The sequence below is a fragment of the Neolamprologus multifasciatus genome, chromosome 18 (genome assembly GCF_963576455.1).
Source record: "Neolamprologus multifasciatus chromosome 18, fNeoMul1.2, whole genome shotgun sequence".
NCBI lineage: Eukaryota > Metazoa > Chordata > Actinopteri > Cichliformes > Cichlidae > Neolamprologus > Neolamprologus multifasciatus.
The window spans coordinates 19283195-19300902 of record NC_140456.1 but is presented as its reverse complement, the minus strand read 5'-3'; the positions used below and the strand labels follow the sequence as shown (position 1 = coordinate 19300902).

The 17708-nt window shown below is 40.2% G+C and overlaps 2 protein-coding genes across 6 annotated transcripts in view; one reads left to right on the top strand and one right to left on the bottom strand.

Moving 5' to 3' along the window:
- Nucleotides 1-17708, bottom strand: part of clcn2a (chloride channel, voltage-sensitive 2a) — a 64220-nt gene that overhangs the window by 29738 nt on the left and 16774 nt on the right. For all 5 annotated transcript variants that reach the window (XM_085139494.1, XM_085139490.1, XM_085139493.1 and 2 more), the window contains exons 2-6: nucleotides 12018-12183; nucleotides 3766-3897; nucleotides 2818-2946; nucleotides 2333-2466; nucleotides 1892-1972 (exon numbers count right to left, since the gene is read on the bottom strand). In XM_085139494.1, the coding sequence (XP_084995620.1) occupies nucleotides 1892-1972; nucleotides 2333-2466; nucleotides 2818-2946; nucleotides 3766-3897; nucleotides 12018-12183 (642 nt within the window). The remainder of the gene's footprint in view (nucleotides 1-1891; nucleotides 1973-2332; nucleotides 2467-2817; nucleotides 2947-3765; nucleotides 3898-12017; nucleotides 12184-17708) is intronic.
- LOC146497756 (zona pellucida sperm-binding protein 4-like) lies at nucleotides 12631-15204 on the top strand. Its single transcript, XM_085139497.1, has 8 exons — nucleotides 12631-12966; nucleotides 13055-13242; nucleotides 13340-13437; nucleotides 13932-14089; nucleotides 14163-14355; nucleotides 14434-14581; nucleotides 14655-14730; nucleotides 15016-15204. The coding sequence occupies exons 1-8, from the start codon at nucleotides 12687-12689 to the stop codon at nucleotides 15132-15134; spliced, it is 1260 nt and encodes a 419-aa protein (XP_084995623.1). The 5' UTR covers nucleotides 12631-12686; the 3' UTR covers nucleotides 15135-15204.

Genomic DNA, 17708 nt, shown 5'->3' with positions numbered 1-17708 from the left:
ATGTTTTTTTTATCTTCCTCCTGGAAGACATCCAAGTTATTATTCAAAGCAAGCAGACCCAAACAAGCAGCGAATGAGCTTCAGCAAACACAATCCTGATTTTACTGTGAACTGAATTAACATTTTCCCAGACTGATTAGGTTTAGTGGTCCCTGCACTATTTGAGTTGTTCTAACTGTGCTGACACGTGTTTTTCTTCCTTCACATCACTGCAGTCTATCTTCCTCCACGCTGATGTGGCTGTTGATGCAAGGAGGAGAGGCACATCACAGTATCCAGTGGAGAAATAGACAGAAGCTCAGGGTGAAGTCTCACATGAGTGGAGGTGAGAGTCCGTCCTGGGGAACGGCAGAAAGTCGAAGAAATGTCAAAGATTTTTCAAATAAAAACTGCATGTGTGTGTGTTATTCGCCCTTCACAGTGATTATACTCAAATAAGGAGGAAGGTGATAAATCATGAAATTACGGGCTTAAGGATTTACATGATTTATTCCACATTTGCTTTTATTTGCCTCCCACTTGTGTGAGTTAACGTGTATGTGCACATATCAGCGGCACTCTTTCAGCAAAGCGTGGTGCATACTCACATGTAAGCTCTTCGTCTGCTGGTTTGAGTTTACACACGGAAATGATAAAGTAGTTTAGCTCAGTTTAGCTTTAGGCTCATTCTCGGGGACTTGGTATTGGATCAGTGTCATACTTTGTTACATCTTGTAAGTATGTAATCCACTGACTTGTATTATATAAATGATTTTTTTTAGAAATGAAAAAAATACACCTCAAACATGCACTATGAAAATTTCTGAACCTTTTATGTTCACTGTCATTACCATTTGATTTATAGCCTATAACACATTTAAACAATAGAAGTTGACCTTCAGTGACAGGCACGTTTACAGTCCAGGTTTCCAAAAAAAAGTTCCAACATACATGAAAATCTGACTGGTCTGTTTTATTGTGTTAGTTAATTACTGTAGAATATGAATTAATCCTTACTTCACTTTCTAATGTGTAATTTAACGAGTTCATTTGTAACTCATTACGCCCCTCTGAAACCCCTGCTGGTCTTGAAGTGGCAGTGTGATAAAGTGAGGGAGGGCCACCACTTCTTGTGAGAAGTTATCAAGCTCTCGTTATGCACTAAAAAGTCTAACTTAGTTAAACTAGCACCCTTTAGACTCCCTGCCTTCAAATTATGCTTCATCACTTCATCCAACACATTTCAAAAGGTGCAACTTTTACTCAACTAGTGGCCAAAGCAATCACACGGAGGGTTTTGGTGTAGTACTTTGCTGGGGGGGGGGGGGGTCACTGACTGGTCTTTGGCAGCAATGATCTGTAGTGACCCTTCATACAGTTTAGACCAGTGACACTTATCTTTACAATGAATCTGTTGTTGTAGTGTTTCTGATAGTAATGTAAGGAAGTGGCTCTTTCACTTTCCCCCACTCATAAATTTGGGGAAACAAACACTCCCCAATATTGAGGCTAAAGTTAGGATCTAAACAGATCTCACTACAAATATCAGCATGTGTGACTCTGCAGCTGAATGTGAGCACAAAAGGGGTCAAATTAACAACTAGTGATGATGATTGATGAATAGAAGACAGAAATACATTTCAAATTTTTCACACCAATTTTTCAAGCTTTTTTTTTTTTTAATTTATTGTAAAGAGCCAAAAACAGCTTTTCTGTTTAATTGAAATCAGAGGCTCAAACTGACTGAAAACATTTGTGGATATGAGCTGCAGACATACGAGAACTCATAAATTAGATTTCATCACAGATGATAATATGACACTTTTTATAGAAGTAAGCGTTTAGCCCTCAAACACAGTGCTGTGCTGCAGTCTGCTGGGACATCTGCATATCAGTTGTTCTCCATCCTCACCTTGTAAATCCCACCAAAAACAGCAGCCATAAATTTGCTCAGGAGAGCGGCGCACAGACTGGCAACATGAACGAAGGGTCCCTGTGAGGTAGGATAGAGAAAGGCAGACGTTAGAAGACAGGACATGACTAAAAGCACACTTAAAGACTAAGCAGAGCGTGCTGCATCCAAGATCAAGAGCATTATTCAAAAACCTTTGCACGATTAAACCACGCTCAGATGCAGATTCAAACTGCTTTATTACACCCTGGATGGGAAATGTAACTGCTATTAGCAGTAAATCACACTTTTATTTTGACAGCTCTGACTTTAATGAGACTAGAAGAGAGAACATTATTAAATCTTCCAGACCTACAAAAAAGCCTTTAATTCATTGGTTGTAATTTGTGAAGCCAAGAAGACTCTAATGGGTGAAGGCTAGGGGGAAAATAAACTCTCTACCTCCTTCCCCAGAGGCATTCCACTACCCAGCGCGCAGGTCAGACCAATCACTTTGGCAACAAAGGTCTTAAAAGTCAGATACTCCTTCAGGACCACCCCCCTGAGTATGGTCTTCATCTCTGGAATACCTGAACCTGAGAAATGAAAAAATGCCAGGTGGGATGATGCAGTGCAGAGAAAAGATGAGTTGAAAGAAAGCAATTACACAGAGGGGGATTGGTTGTGGTGGGGGAATAAATGAAGAGCAAGAGGAGACAGTAAGGGGAAAAGCTGATTGATATTCATATAGTTTTAGTATGCACATCTCATCAGAGCTATATTTAATGGATTTCCTGCAGATGCAATCACTAAGACATACAGCACATGTCCTTGGAGCCCTTATGGAGCACTACAGAGCCAATTACATTACACAGAAATAAGACCATGAATTAGAATATGAATATAAATACATATGTTTATGTCCACATTCTGTGTGCATGTCTTACCCACAGCCTGAGGCGCAAGTATCTGTGTGAATCCTGCAGAGAAAGTAATGAGGACTACAGGGTAGCTGATCCAGGCAATGTACTGCAGAAGCAAGTTACTGTCCAGGCCACCGTACATCCACTTCTGTGCTGCAAACACATATATATAAGGAACTTCATTTCAGTATCATGCAGTACAAAACTAAACTAGTCAAAAACTATTCCCAATTAATTTTCTGTGACTCCTTTTCTCTTCTTCTTCTCTTCGACTACTTCTCTGTGCTCTAACCCCAAATCTCTGCCTTTGATTTCCTCACCCTCAGCAGCTCCTCTTTCATCCTACGAGCAAATTTACCGTTTCAAAAAACAGAGGAAAAAAAACAAAAGCTAGTAAACTAAGCCAGCTGTGTATTTCGCCATCTATTTTTCTTCACTCGTACCTGAAAAAAAGATCTTTTCAAAAATGTTCTGATGCTCAGAGAGGATGCGCTGGAAAACATCAGCATGGGCGGAAAAGATGGGTGTGTTTGCTCAGTCACGGCTGAGTAGTGTTTTGTTAAAGTTAATGATGTGTCAACCTTTTCATTTTTTTTATTTTTTTTTACAAGTTTTGGTTTTGTTTGAACACTTTTAGGAAAGAAATGTCAGGAAAAATAATCTGGTTTATTATAATTTATTGTGAGATTTTGGGATTTTTTCTTATCAAATACTGTATAGTTTCTATTCACATCACAGATGTTTGTAAAATCCCAGTTTGTTTGAAATGTGAATAGAAACAGTGATTTCTAAATATTATGAACCAATATTTCATCACAATTCAATTGTCTTCACAATGCACCTCTTAGCCGTTCATATGAAGCCTAACTCTTCGAGGTTTAATGCCGCCCCTGTGAGAACAGCATCACATTTGCTGTCTGTCCAGTCTTTCAAGCATCTCTCTCTCGTTTTTGGTATGCATCTCTTTCCTACCTTCTTGGCAGAAGGCAATGGCATAGTCCATCACCCAGCTGACCAGAGCCATGAGCAGCCCCAGCAGAATGAGGAAGATCCAGTCCTCCCCCACTCGTGAGATCAAGAACTTCTGGCAGCGAGATGCACACACTGAGGGCACAGAGAAACAGAGAGAGGGAATCAAAAGCAAAGAAATTCCAGGTGTGATGAGACTGCAGAGATATACTTGTTTGTATGCGACTCAAAGAAACACCAGTGTGAAGGAGAAAAGAGGAGAGGAGAAGGAAACTGAATAATAAATAATCAAACTGAATTATAAATAAGCTGAAAAAAGGAAGTCTAAATAATAAAACTTTTAAAAAAAGATTTAAAACTGTAATATGATGTTGAATGGTTGAGTTAAAAAAGGTATGAATAAAAAATTAATACACCCATTTATTTAAACGTAATAGGCATAGACATATGGCTACGACATATACAGGCATATTGGCATATCTATATAGATAGGCCTAGATAACCAGAGAAGCGGTAAAAACCGGATGGATGGACATTTTTAGAGTGAAAAATCACTGTTACAAAGACTAACCAGCTTGTTAGGACTATGCTTGCCTGCCATAGCCCAGCTTTTAAAGAGGAAGTGTGACTTCTCTTTGGTAAATATAACCTAAATTTCTTTGTGAGCTAGTTAAACAAAAAAAAAAAAACAAACAAAACAAAAACAAACAAACAAAAAGCTCACAAAAATGACTAATTGTCATATTTTGTTAAAGTCACATGATCACTCAACTCTAGTACATATGGAAAAATATAATAACTCAGTAATATAAATAAACAGAACTAGTTGTATTCAAGGAACTTAATTTCTTTTGGTCCTACAAACTCAGTCACCCATTGGTTGCATTAATTAATATGTTTCAGCTGGCAACAAGTTATTTAACCCTAGGAGACTGCTGAAACTATTATAATAACAGTTCAAAGATAGTGGTGAACTATCGTCTTTTAAGAAGAAATATGGAACTCACGACTATATTTCGACACATACACTGCAAATAGATCTGAAGGGATTGCCAATAAACATCTGTGTAGACTTAAGAAAAACACTTATCAGTGAGACTAATCTGGAAAAAAGGCTTCAATTTGCCACATAAAGATTGGACCCTGGAGCAATGGAAAAAGCTCATGTGGTTTGATGATTCCAGATTTGACCTGTTTCACTGTGAAGGTTAAATCAGAGTAAGAAGAGAGCTGGATGAAGCAATGCACCCCTTGTGACTAGCGCTTGCCGTACAAGCCTGTAGGGGTGGTGGTTTGATTTGGAGTTGCTTCAAGTGGTCAAGTTTAGGTTCAGAAACATTATTTGCCAAAAAAGGTGTTTCTACCAGTGGAGTTTTCTTTTACTGGTGGCACAGGCATATTTATAGATGACACTGCCAGGATTCACTGGTTTCAAATCGTAAAAGAGTGGTTGAGGGAGCATGAGACATAATGGGGTTACACTAGTCTTAAATAAAAAAAAAAACGGAATACATTTTTAGGTCACCACTGGACAAAATTTGAGTGATTTTATGTGTATTTTAATGAAGAAAACAAGAGAATAAAAAGATGCAGTGAGCACAGAGATGTTATCATGTTTGCACATGAGAGAATCACATTATCTTCATCCAGTTCAAATATGAGAATATCAAGACAAAAAAAAAAAGCTAGGTCATGGTTATAAATTCTACTATTACATTATAATCTATAACTCTGGGTTAGGTCAGCTAAAAGAAGCATCGCTGGACTAATTTCTCCTCTCTTGTCTGCGGACACTGCCAAAGCCTGGAATTCACAAATATCCAGAGCATTCATAGATGTGCCTGTCCCCAGAGAAGCTAAAAATGTGCTACTAACACATTTGCCAGATCCACACTTCATGACAGTGTTACAGCCAAGTGAGAAACCAAAAACACTTTTTTGTCAATTGTTCAGCTTGTTTGTAGAGGAAATGGAAACAGTTGTAGAGGAAAAAGTTGGATATTCGTCACTCATTATGTGACTAATTGGAAATAAATGTTCATTACGATGCTGTTTGTGACATTTGCTAAAAGCTTAAGTACTGAGCTGTCTTATAAAATGATTTATCATTTTTAAATGAAACCAATCACATGGCAGCAACTCAATGCATTTACAGACATGGTTAAAAACAACCTGCTGAAGGTCAAACTGAGCACTGAAATTAACGTGGCATAGTTATTGGATGTTGAGTCTTTCAGAAACTGCTGATCTGCTGGGATTTTCCTACACAACCACCTCTGGGGTTTATAGAGAATGGGCTGAAAAAGAGAAAATATCCAGTGAGCAGCAGTTCTCTGGGTGAAAATGCCTTATTGATGCCGAAGAGCTGGTAGGAAGACAACAGCAACTCCAAGAACCACTCCAAGATATTCAGAAGAGCATCTTTGAATGCAAAACATGTCAAACCTTGAAGCAGATGGGCTACACAGCAAATGAACACACCAGGTGCCACTCTTGTCAGCTAAGAACAGGAAACTGAGGCTATAATTGGCACAGAGTTACCAAAATTGTCCAATTTTGGTAACTCTGCCTGGTCTAAGTCTTGAGTTCTGATTGTAGAATTTGGGGTAAACAACATGAAAGACTCATCCTGCCTTGTATCAATGATTCAGGCTGATGGTAGTGAGCTAATGGTGTGGGGGATGTTTTCTTGGCACACTTGGTACCTCTTAGTACCAAATGAATGAACTGGTTTCTTGAACATGACAATGAGTTCACTGAGTTCACATTGAGTCACATTACTCTGCCTCCACTGTGTAATGTGATAACATTTACTATTTCACATCTATTTCATATCTTGTGGTTATGCTGCTTGTATAATGTTTTGATATGGCTCAAAAAAAGAACTGCTCGTGTTAAATCTTGTTTGAATGGCATGCTGCTATTCAAAAACCAAAACAAGGAAAATGATAAATGAAAGGACTTTGCAGCAGTCTTTCTAGGCCGGGAAGCGGGTCACAATGGGATGCAGCGTCTCCTGAGGGAAATGAGGCACAACTGTGTGCATGATGGGGCTGGCTGTCCAGCTGCCAGGCCACCTGCTGGATAGCAAACAGCCAGCATAGGACCTACACATGAACATGGGATAAGCATGCAATCTGACACAATCTCACACAGAGTCAAAAAGAAAACATGCCTCTGAAAAATATTTAGCAGATAAATCTAAGTGAACATATGAGATGACATGGTTTTCCAGATTGTGTCATTTTACTTGACAGTTCAGTTGAAACTCTTTTATAAAAGAAAGAGGGGGAATTCTCAGAGATTCTCTGTATGTATTCCCTTTAATCTCTTTCACACACACACACACACACACACACACACTTTAAGAGGACATTCACTGACGTAATGCATTCCCTAGCCTCTTAACCTGCCCTTAACTATCACAACAAAGTGCGTAATCTTGAATCTTAGAATTTGTAGGGGTCCTCATAAAGGCAGCTATACAAGTACAACACACACACACACACACACACAGTCTGGCACCTGCACCACCACATACTTCCATGTGCATCTTGGCTCACACTCACATCCGCAGGCTCAGTGGCGTTCACAGATGTCTTCTCCTGATCCCGCACTAAAAATCACACCCAACGCCAGACACTTTCTCCACCTCTGCGAGTCCTGCATTGCATCACCCTAATCATTAATAATGTTGAAAATGCAGGAGATCTTTCACCTACAGCCCTTTTCAAAGATTTACAGTCCTCGAATGTATAGTGAAACACTAGCTGTGATATTATTCACTGAGGCTGAACCTTGGAATAACCTGCAGTCCCAGGTCTGATTGATACCTGCTACAAAAATGCACCAACATTTCACTCTGTGAGGCAAAAATAATCAGTGAGGGGAGTACAGGTTTTGTAGCTCAGCAGCACAGTCTTTAGTTGCATGTGTAGGTTGCCTTGTTCAAAAACCTCCAACTACTGATACGAACCGAGGCACACACTAGTCCATCACCCACAGATATGATGTTCCCACACAGATGCATGAGAGGAAAGCACTAAAACTCCCACTTCCACCAAATCTGAAGGCTCTCTCAGTACACATTACCTAAGAATGAAAGCAGCGGTGCCTGGCCAACCTGAGCGCCTCTCCAAAGATGAGTCTAAAAATACGAACACCTCTTGATCTATGAGCACACACGGCAGACAGTGAACACACAAATCACTCTGGCTGGCTGCTGATCTGACTGATTGTTTTAAATGGCTTCCATTACAGCCAGCAAGCAACGCTGTGCTGATATAGTGCAGCTTTCACCTATAGTGCAATCTATTGCTCTTTAATCAGATCACTAGTCACAAGGGCAAAGAGGCAGAGATGGATACTGGAAAGCCGCCACGCTGGCTCACTTAGGCAAGCACGAGTAAAAACAAACACTGCCTTTCCCTCCTATTGCCTTGTCGAGAGTCATCCCTGAGAGTGATTATTTATTTTAACACTTTATTTTCTGTTATTTGTCTTACATAACTTTTTTCCCCAGTTACTAATAGATTCAATAAATCTGTGTCCCCTCTGAAAAACAATCAGGTAAACTGCAAGTGGAACTTTTAAGTATTTATAATCCTGTTTCCAAAAAAAGTGTAAAATAAAGACAAAAGACTGAAAAGGTATGTGATGCTAAAGCTTGTGTTGTGGGGAATATCTTGAAAGAAATTAGGTTAAGCAACAAAAACTGGGAATAATCAATCATGTTGCCTTATTAAGTCCTTATTGTTACTTATTTCATGGGTAAAGATAAGGAGGATCTGGCCACTTTAAACAGTTTGCTATACTGATAAGGAGTTTCATCTTCTGTACACAGTGGACTGACACTGGCTAACATTTACAGCTCTTTTACACTATGATCACATTTAACCATGCATTCATTCAGGCCTCTATCCACTTTTGTTAAACAAACAACGTCATGTGCTGTTGTTCATTGAGGCTGTTTACTTTACTTTTATTTTCTTAAAGCCTTTTTCCACACGACTATAAGGAAGGTGGCCTTCAGCTGTGGTGCTACCTGAAAATGATACATTAAACAAATATGAGTGCAAGTCAAAGTGAATTTAAAAAGTGGCCCTCGTTTGCATGTTCACACTTTACCAAATTTGGAGTCTAAGCAGAAAAAAACAATTTTGACACAAACTGTAGAGAGTGGGCACAGACAGTTTTATTAAACTTCTCCTACAGCTGCAAGTGCTGATGGTGTCAGCAATAAATGCAAATACAGCAAAGCAAACCTCAAGAATTATTATTATCATAGGATCTTTACTCTATAATATAAAGTGCTTTGGAAAAATGTATTTTATCTGATCCATAAAATCAGAAATTACAAAAATCAATAAATTGAATAAATCAGATTCCTCATTTTACCAACCAAAATGCCACAGCAGAGGTCTGTACTACGAGGCATGATTTCCTTTTATCCAGGCAACTTTCAGGTTAACCCTGGATTCTTAATACTATGAGTTGTGGATCACTTCTTTCTGGGTATATCGACATCATAATATAACATGTTCTGGCTGACCTCATCTTCAACTTGCACGTAAACTAAGCCTAAGTTTGAGTTCAGTTTTTATATTTGTTCTTTACTGTCAGGCTGTTAAACACCACTGAGGCTGCTGCTAAAAGAACAAAAACTAAAACTATCTTTTGAACATCAATTTAATCAAATACTTGTTATAATCTATTAGAGTCTCCCACTCTCCCTTATCTTAATGACAGAACCATGTTATTGATAGGTCTGTTAACTCACACACTATGCTTTTTTACTGGCTTTCTTTCCTGGCTATAAATAGGCTACACTTTATTAATATAGCAGCTCTTTTCCAACCTTACTGACCAAAGCACTTAAAGCAGACACTCTTAATACAATATTACTCTAAAGTGCTTTTCCTCTCACGCAAACTCACACTGCTGATTTGTCTGCAGGAGCTGTGTTGCTGTGTTTAACCTCGTCATATTTTTCCCATAGTATAGTTTAAGTTCTTCAGCCATTCTTGTGAAAGGTCAGATGCTGCCAACACCCCTCAGCTCAGTGAGATCGTTACCCTTGTGTTGCTGCCTGAATGCCTGTGTTAGGCTAAGTGAATTAAGATAACAAAAAGATCCCCTGGCTGTGTTAAACTCACTTTGTAGTACAAGGCTCTGGAAAGAAGGTCGACTCAACTTGAAGTAGACAATAAAACATTTCCTTGCTCGACAGACACTCCAGCTTTAAGATACGTATTTATCTGTAAGGTTTCGCCTGGATTGATTAAGATACGATGAGTTCATTTGTAGAGCTGTAAGCTTTGAAAAATGACAAATACAGTGTGACTTTCTGAAAAACAATATCACAGTCATTCAAAACACATTTGGAAGATGCACGCATACACACAGAAATACACATAACACTCCATTACTGTAGAGTACATTGGTCTCAAGTGGAGCTCTCTGCTGGTGCCACTCCTTTATCTGCAGTCATCTGGGAAGGCTAGACATAAAATAACCTGACAGCTCAGATCAGCGTTTTGCTCACATAAACAAACGTAAACACAAAGTGAAGCAATCGGATACACTCACACACTGACAAACACACACACACTGACAAACACAATCTGGGCCACTGGCTGCCAGCAGAGGACGCTGTCCCTGCCTTTGACATTGAGACGGTCCTTGGTGTCTGGAGGTCGTTGCTCAGATCAGACACATTTCATTCTTCTCTTTGGGCTTCATTTATAAAGCATACAAGTCGCAGGCAGGTAGTATGGTGTGAGCAGAAAAACACTCAAAATGAGCCTTTTAGAAAATCTTACTGTGACATGTAAATGATCTATTCTGTAAGGAAAGTCTAGTTTTTTAATGCAAATAATGTTCTTGTTGGTTATGTGGGGATGTTACTCTTTAAGACGTTTATCAGCCTCAGTTCTGCTTTTTTGTCCTGATCACTGCCAGGCTGGGACTCTTAAACTGAGGAACTTTTATCGGACGTAAAAGTCCGACACCATCGGGAATACTATCAGGAAACTATAAATATGTAGGTCCTTTTTTCCCCATCTCTTGTAGCTGCTGTGCTGTACTTCAAGAAGTCGTCACTTTCACACGACTTTAATGCTCAGTGGAGAGCTGAAATCACAGTTTTAGGGGTGCGCACACACACGATTCACTTTAGTTCATCACTACATTGGTCTGACCTTCAGGCACTACCTGCAGTTTCTCCTTGCAAGCCTGAGTCTGAAGAGGGAGTATCAAACATTCAGCCTTACAAAGAGTTCTGCAGAGTCCAGCAGGAGAGAAGGACGGTTTTATTCTTAATCACAAAGTATTGTTGTAGCAGATCATGAGCTGACCGTGTTTGTCCAAACTCTGAAGTCTAAATCATTGTCAGTTTTAAAAACATTACACACACTACACCATACCGATGTGTTTCTATGATTTTTTTAAATAGTTCTCCGGGCTTTCTGAAGGTCTTTCAAACTTCTTACATTGACATTGGCGGTTTTGTTCACTCCAGTTCTTGTAGCTGACCATTTTCAGAGGAAATTTTTGTTTTGTTTTGTTAAGCCATTCAACATTGACCTATGAATCATTCAAGGATAAAAAGGCACCAAACTCAAGGGACGAACAAGTGTTGTATCTACATGTAGCAGACAACTTAAAAAGAACCATTGTATCTTCAGGCAGCAGTGTGGGATCATTGTGACAGAGAAGAGAACAAAAGGCAGCCAACATCCAAAGAAGAGCTCTGAATGTCCTTCAAGAAGCCTGGAACACTATTCCTGAAGACTACTTGAAGAAATTACAAGAAAGCTTGCCTAAGAGAGTTCAGGCTATGTTGAAGAATAAATATGGTCATACCAAATATTGACTTTTAAGCTTGTTAGAAGTATACAAACTCTGTTTTTGCATGATATACTGTATTTCCAGGCACGTTTGCATGTTTTAATAAATTGCTGCACCTTTTTCCCATTTTCCCAACAAAATACAAAGAAATGAGGACTTCCTCAAGACTTTTTGCACAGTACTGTACAACAGTAGCTTGTACTGCAGTGTCTTTGTGACTTGAGGTGACTGTTGTGAACTAGTGATACATAAATATCATTAAATAAACTGAATAGGTGAAAATAGAAAAACTGAAACATTTTGTAGAAACCGTTTTACTGGTCTGGCCGACCTAAAATCAAATTTGTCTGAATGTAGTTTATGAATCAATATGTGGGTTAGGGGTTAAAAGAGTGATCGTCACTTACACTGGCACTTTGCACAGGGGTCCTTCTCATATTCCAGAAGATCAGCACGACTACGAACGCTGGCGTTCCTCCTCATGCCACCGCCATCCCGCACCCCTCCATCACGCAGGCGCGCCGCCTCCTCCTTGGCAAACACACCCAGCTCCTGGGTGTACCGCCCATACATCTGAATAGATGGAAAGAAAAAAGTTTTTACACTGGTAGAAACAGAGGAAGGCAGTGTAGAAAATGTCAGTGTGATACAGCATGTTTTCCACTTTAAAGATTAATACTGTGTTCGGTCACAATAATACATTCAGCGTAAACACGCGAAGGTTCAAGCTCTGAGTAAACAGACCCAGCTGTGGAAAATTCACTGACTGCAAATAGAAACTCCATTCACAGCTTTCCTCTTTAATTCGCCTTTAGAAATAAAAAAAAAAAAATCACTCAGCTTTGACTCAGCAGTCGTGTAATGACTTCTTTTCAGACAGATGAGCAGACAATAAGCTCCACCTGTCAGCTCCCAGCTGATTAACTCTGCAGGGCTGGCACACAATTGACTACTAACAATGAGAGGCGGTGTTCATAGCGAACTACACACAATCAATCACATATAAAGACTGCATCCCAGCCATAGATGTGGTTGTTGTAGATTTGGCCAGTGTGTATTTAGTTATCAACACCATAATGAAGCTTTTCAAGCTGTTGTTTAGTGTTGTGGTTGTTTGTGTTTGTTGTGTTACTGCGCAGCATTCCTGGAAGATTCCTCTGCAGAAACCACAAACTTCTCATTCTTTTCAGTGGTCTCAACAACAGTCAAATGTCCCTTCAACTACAGCTCCTCTTGATAAATGCCTGGTAGAGGAGGCTCAGAAGCTCCGGTGTGGGACTCCAGATCTGACCCCTGAACAATGTGAAAAAATGAACTGCTGCTTTGATGGGCTACGGTGCTACTATGGGAAAACAGGTATTTATGCTTTGGTGAGGTTTCTTTTCACGTTGGTGGACATGTGAAACTGAGCAGACCTTCACCCATCTATTGTCTTGTCTCCCAGTGACTGTGCAGTGTACCAGGGATGGCCAGTTTGTGGTGGTTGTGGCTAGAGATGCCACCCTGCCACCTATAGAACTGGACTCAATTAGCCTGCTGGAGACTGACGATGTCTTCTGTACCCCTGTTGACAGCACCTCTGCCTTTACAATCTTTCAGTTCCCTGTGACAGCATGTGGCACCACAGTTACAGTAGGTGGAGGGTTATCTAGACAGTCTTTGATATGAAAATACAATCTGATTGGATTCATCACTTGAACAGTAATTTTTTTTCCCTCTCTTCCCACAGGAGGAGGATGGTTTTGTGGTTTATGAAAACCACATGTCGTCTTCATATGAAGTAGGAGTTGGCCTAAAAGGCTCAATCACCAGGGACAGCCATTTTGAGTGAGTCTGTCAAATGGGAATTGAGTCATTAATTGGCAAATTCTGAACACAATGACAACACAAAAGCACTGATTATTTATTTTTATTTGAGTTAACTCAATATAAAAACCCCTTGTATTGTAAACTTTTTTCTCCTTTGGCAGCTGCAATGTAAATGTGCTTTCTCTAAAGCACTGCCAGTCAGATTTTGTTTAAATGTGCTATAAATAAAATGACAGCCATCCCTAAAAGGTTCACACTTCTGATAGTGCATGTTTAAGGTATAATTTCCAAAAAGCTTAAGCAGTTCAGTGGGTACATGTTGGACTTGAAAGAGAACCAGTCGATCCTATTGGACTAATATCTAGAACCAGTGCCTCTGTTATCATGCCACACTACAAAGCAATTAGCCTGTAGTTGATTTCCTTTCATTCTATGATGTAACTCTTAAAGGGACTGACGCTTAAGTAGGCCTTTGACTGCTTAAATACCGTAAAGTTGTGCTCTGCCGACAGGCTACTGTTCCAGTGTCGGTACTCCGGCACAGCCACAGAGGCTCTCATCCTGGAGGTGAACCCTGTTCCTCCTCCCGTACCAGTTGCTGCTGCAGGACCTCTCAGAGTGGAGCTCAGACTGGGAAGTGGACAGTGCCGCACAAAAGGATGTGTGGAGGGTGAGTGGCACGACCTCTAAGAAGCGGTACAGAAATGAACTTGTATGCACTAAAACTATTACTCTGTTTGCAGAAGTGGCAGCGTACAGCTCCTTCTATGCCGCGTCAGACTACCCAATCACCAAAGTGTTACGGGAACCAGTCTATGTTGAGGTGCGCATCTTGGCAAGGTCCGACCCAAATATCATTCTGAACTTGGAGCACTGCTGGGCCACTTCCAATCCAAATCCTGACAGCCTGCCACAGTGGGACCTTCTGTTTAATGGGTATATAGACGCAATCTGATACAACTTTGTTGTACAGTTTTTGTATTTTGCGCTAAGGTGGGTTCTTCTTGGCTGCAGGTGTCCGTACCATGATGACAAATACCTGACCACAGTGGTTCATGTGGACAGCTCCTCTGGGCTTCAGTACCCGACGCACCACAAACGTTTTGTCATAAAGATGTTTACATTTGTAGATCCAAACGACTTCTTTCCACAGCAAGACAGGGTACAGCAGAGCTTACTTAAATTGGGTTCCCTTCACAGAAACAGTTTTCTTGACCAATGTATTTTTTTAAAAGGTGTTCATCCACTGCACCACAGCTGTTTGCTATCCAACCAGCATGGACTCTTGTGAGCAGTACTGTCATCGACAGCGTGAGTATCTTGATTGTAGTTTAATACTTAAACTGCCTGGCATTCTGACCTAAGTTTACAGAACTGCAGCTTTATGCAAGTTTAGCAAAGCTTTCCAGAGCTTTTACACTTCAAGAAGGCAGATCGCACTGAAATTGGCATTTGCATGCTTAAATCAAAGGTAGAAAGGCTTCCCCCTGGAAGAGCTGAAATGGCATCTAGAATTTTTAGCTTTACATATTCACTTATGCACTTCTGTAAGATTTTCTTTTTAAGCACTTAAAGGAAAAAATGTCTGCCTTGCAGGGAGAGCAGTATCTGCAGCAAGGAAAGTTTCCCAGAGCCAGAGGAGCCTGGTCTCAAGTGGTGAAGTGATCCTGACTGAGAAGACCACAGCAGCACTGAACGCTAAACTGAAAGGATGACCTTCCACTGGCACGCCATTTCTGGCTGTCACTTTTAATAAAAAAGCTTGTTAAAAGCTATGCTGAACAACTGGGTTTTGTCTCAAATCATTGCTTGAAGGTGACTAACTTTCGCTGAGGTAGATATTCTACAAAGTCAAGCCAGTAACATGATGAAGGTGCCACCCTGATTTTTGCTGACAAAGCAGCAAGATTGCATTACAACTAGATGCTTGGAAAATCTATACTAAAATGTACAATAGCAATATATAACACAGCAGATTTACTTTCAGTGGTGAAAAACTGCATGTCAGGAAATGTGCTTGACTAGCAACATTAGATGCAAGGTATTGATATGTGTGTTTTTTTTTTTTTGTGTTTTTTTTTTGGGGGGGGGGGGGGGGGGGGGGGGGTTTGTTTTCTCTCCCTACCATGTCTCATTAAGATGAGACTCATGAGCCCTCAAGACTTGCTAGTAAGCTTCTTGCTCCCTCTTCTGCTTCCACTTTATTTTTGATAACAGTCCCTGTAGATTTCTCTATGCTACAACTTGCAACATCTCTCCTTCACTGCTCTATGCACCACCTCCCTTTTTGTGTCCCACTCAACTCCTCCTCTCATTGAGATGGGCATCACGACTCCTCCAGACTGTCTTTCTGCTCGCATGAACAGGAGGTGCAGAGGGAAAGCAGAGCAGCTGTATAGGTTCAGTCTGATGTGCAGAGAACCATGCTGTCAGATGTCCATCTCACTCTATTTTTATTTTTTTAACCTCTAACCTGCTGGAAATCAAAACCTGATGCAGCTATGCATCATATTCGGGCAGGACTGCATTTAAGTACCACTGCAAAATTCTCAGAGGAACTGGCCCATTGGATGGTGAGCAGTAACAGCTGCTGTGTGGATATAAACAGAGTGGAAAATGTTTTGCCACTGGTTAAAAATGCTGTTGGGTTGATAGATTAAAAATAGGTGCAGTGTGGAATGCTAAATGTTAGAAAACAAGGGGTGGGTGGGGGGCAGTTGTCATGAAACTATTTGGGGGTAAAATGGGGCTGTTCATGTAAATGATCAATTTCTGTCCTTAATGAGAAACTCCAGATAATGAAAGCTTTCATTTTGATAAAATATAGGGAGTCAGATTTGAAAATTCATTTCCATCTGTTTCTAGTAAATGAGATTAACTCTGTTCAGTCTGGAAAGTGCAATGAAGAAAAATATTAAAAAACCTCGTATTCAGGTTTTGTGACACAACTTCACATCAATCTCAGCATGTCCTACAATCATGCAATAATGACATCATGCACGTTTTTCTCAGGCTGCATTTCCTGTAAGATCATTGGGGTGGTTTTTGCCTTTTAGAAAGAACAGTGTGATAATGTCACCTCCAGCCAATGACTATGACCACAGACTGTATAAAAGATAACTCGTGACCATGTTGGCGCCGTCTGGTTTTATGGGGGGGGTTGTTGTTTGTTTATTTATTTTTTATTTTATTATTATTATTATTTGTTTTATCATTTTAATATTTTTTCAGATAATTCTGCTTTATGAAAATGTTCCAAAAGAGTGAGGCCTTACAGACCGACAGGGGAAGGGCTTCTCTGAGAGCTGACCAATTTTAAACTACAGGGGGCTCCACCTGACTCCACTCACTAGTGGTGTAAGACTAAGATGCATGACTCCGTTTCCAACGGTGAGTGGAGCCAATAATAAAGATTAAATATCTCCTTCTCTAGCCTTAACTGTGGGGGAGAGACACTTGAATAATATACCTTGTACTACCATCACATTATATTTATATTTAACTTTTTGTTTTTACTTGGCTAGCCAAAAAGCCTAGCGTGTCCAGCTCTGCGCTCTGTGACATGAATGGGTCGAGTCTGTATTTGGGGTTTTTTTGTTGGTGTCAGCCACAGGTGAATGTACTGGAAAGGTAAATCCTTTTCAGCAACTTAACTGGCGGAACTGCAGTTTCTGCCAATTCCATATTTGCTACTTTGTTCAGCTCTGGAGGCTGATGCTTGATTGTGACACATGAATTGTTCTTTTGGCTTTTACAATTCTTCAGTGTCCTTTGATAAGGAAGCAGCAGTGCTGTGAATCATAGCTGAGGTGCCAATGATGCTCTCAGTTACCAGCGAGAGAAACCCCACTGCTAAAAGCTTCTGATCTGCTCAGTGACGATGGAGACTTAATATTTGTTCATGCACGTGCTGAACACCTGCACTAGAAACCTCTAAAAGAACAAAGCATGAGTGTAAAGAAACAATGTGCTGCAAAAACTGACAAAATGGGGGTGGTGTGGACAGCTTCAATTTAATGTAATCAAAAAGAATCAGGGGTGTCCAGTCCAGTCCGCACACCAAAGTGTCCATGGGCAAAATACTAAACCCCGAGTTGCTGTGTACATCAGAGTATGAATCTTAGACAGAAAGCACTTAGGCACAGAAGATAGAAGATAAAATTCAAATAGATTAGTACCTCCCAAATTAAATGACTCATATCAGTCAAAGTCTAAAGATCTTGACCAGCAAAGTAGCGTCTCCATGTTAATCACTACACTCAGAAACTCAATTCCCTCTGATTTTTATA

Coding starts and splice junctions, on each gene's coding strand:
- LOC146497756 (XM_085139497.1), top strand. CDS start 12,687: ATGAAGCTTTTCAAGCTGTTGTTTAGTGTTGTGGTTGTTTGTGTTTGT. Junction 14,090..14,162: donor CACAAAAGGATGTGTGGAGG/GTGAGTGGCACG, acceptor CTCTGTTTGCAG/AAGTGGCAGCGTACAGCTCC. Junction 14,582..14,654: donor TCTTTCCACAGCAAGACAGG/GTACAGCAGAGC, acceptor TTTTTTTAAAAG/GTGTTCATCCACTGCACCAC.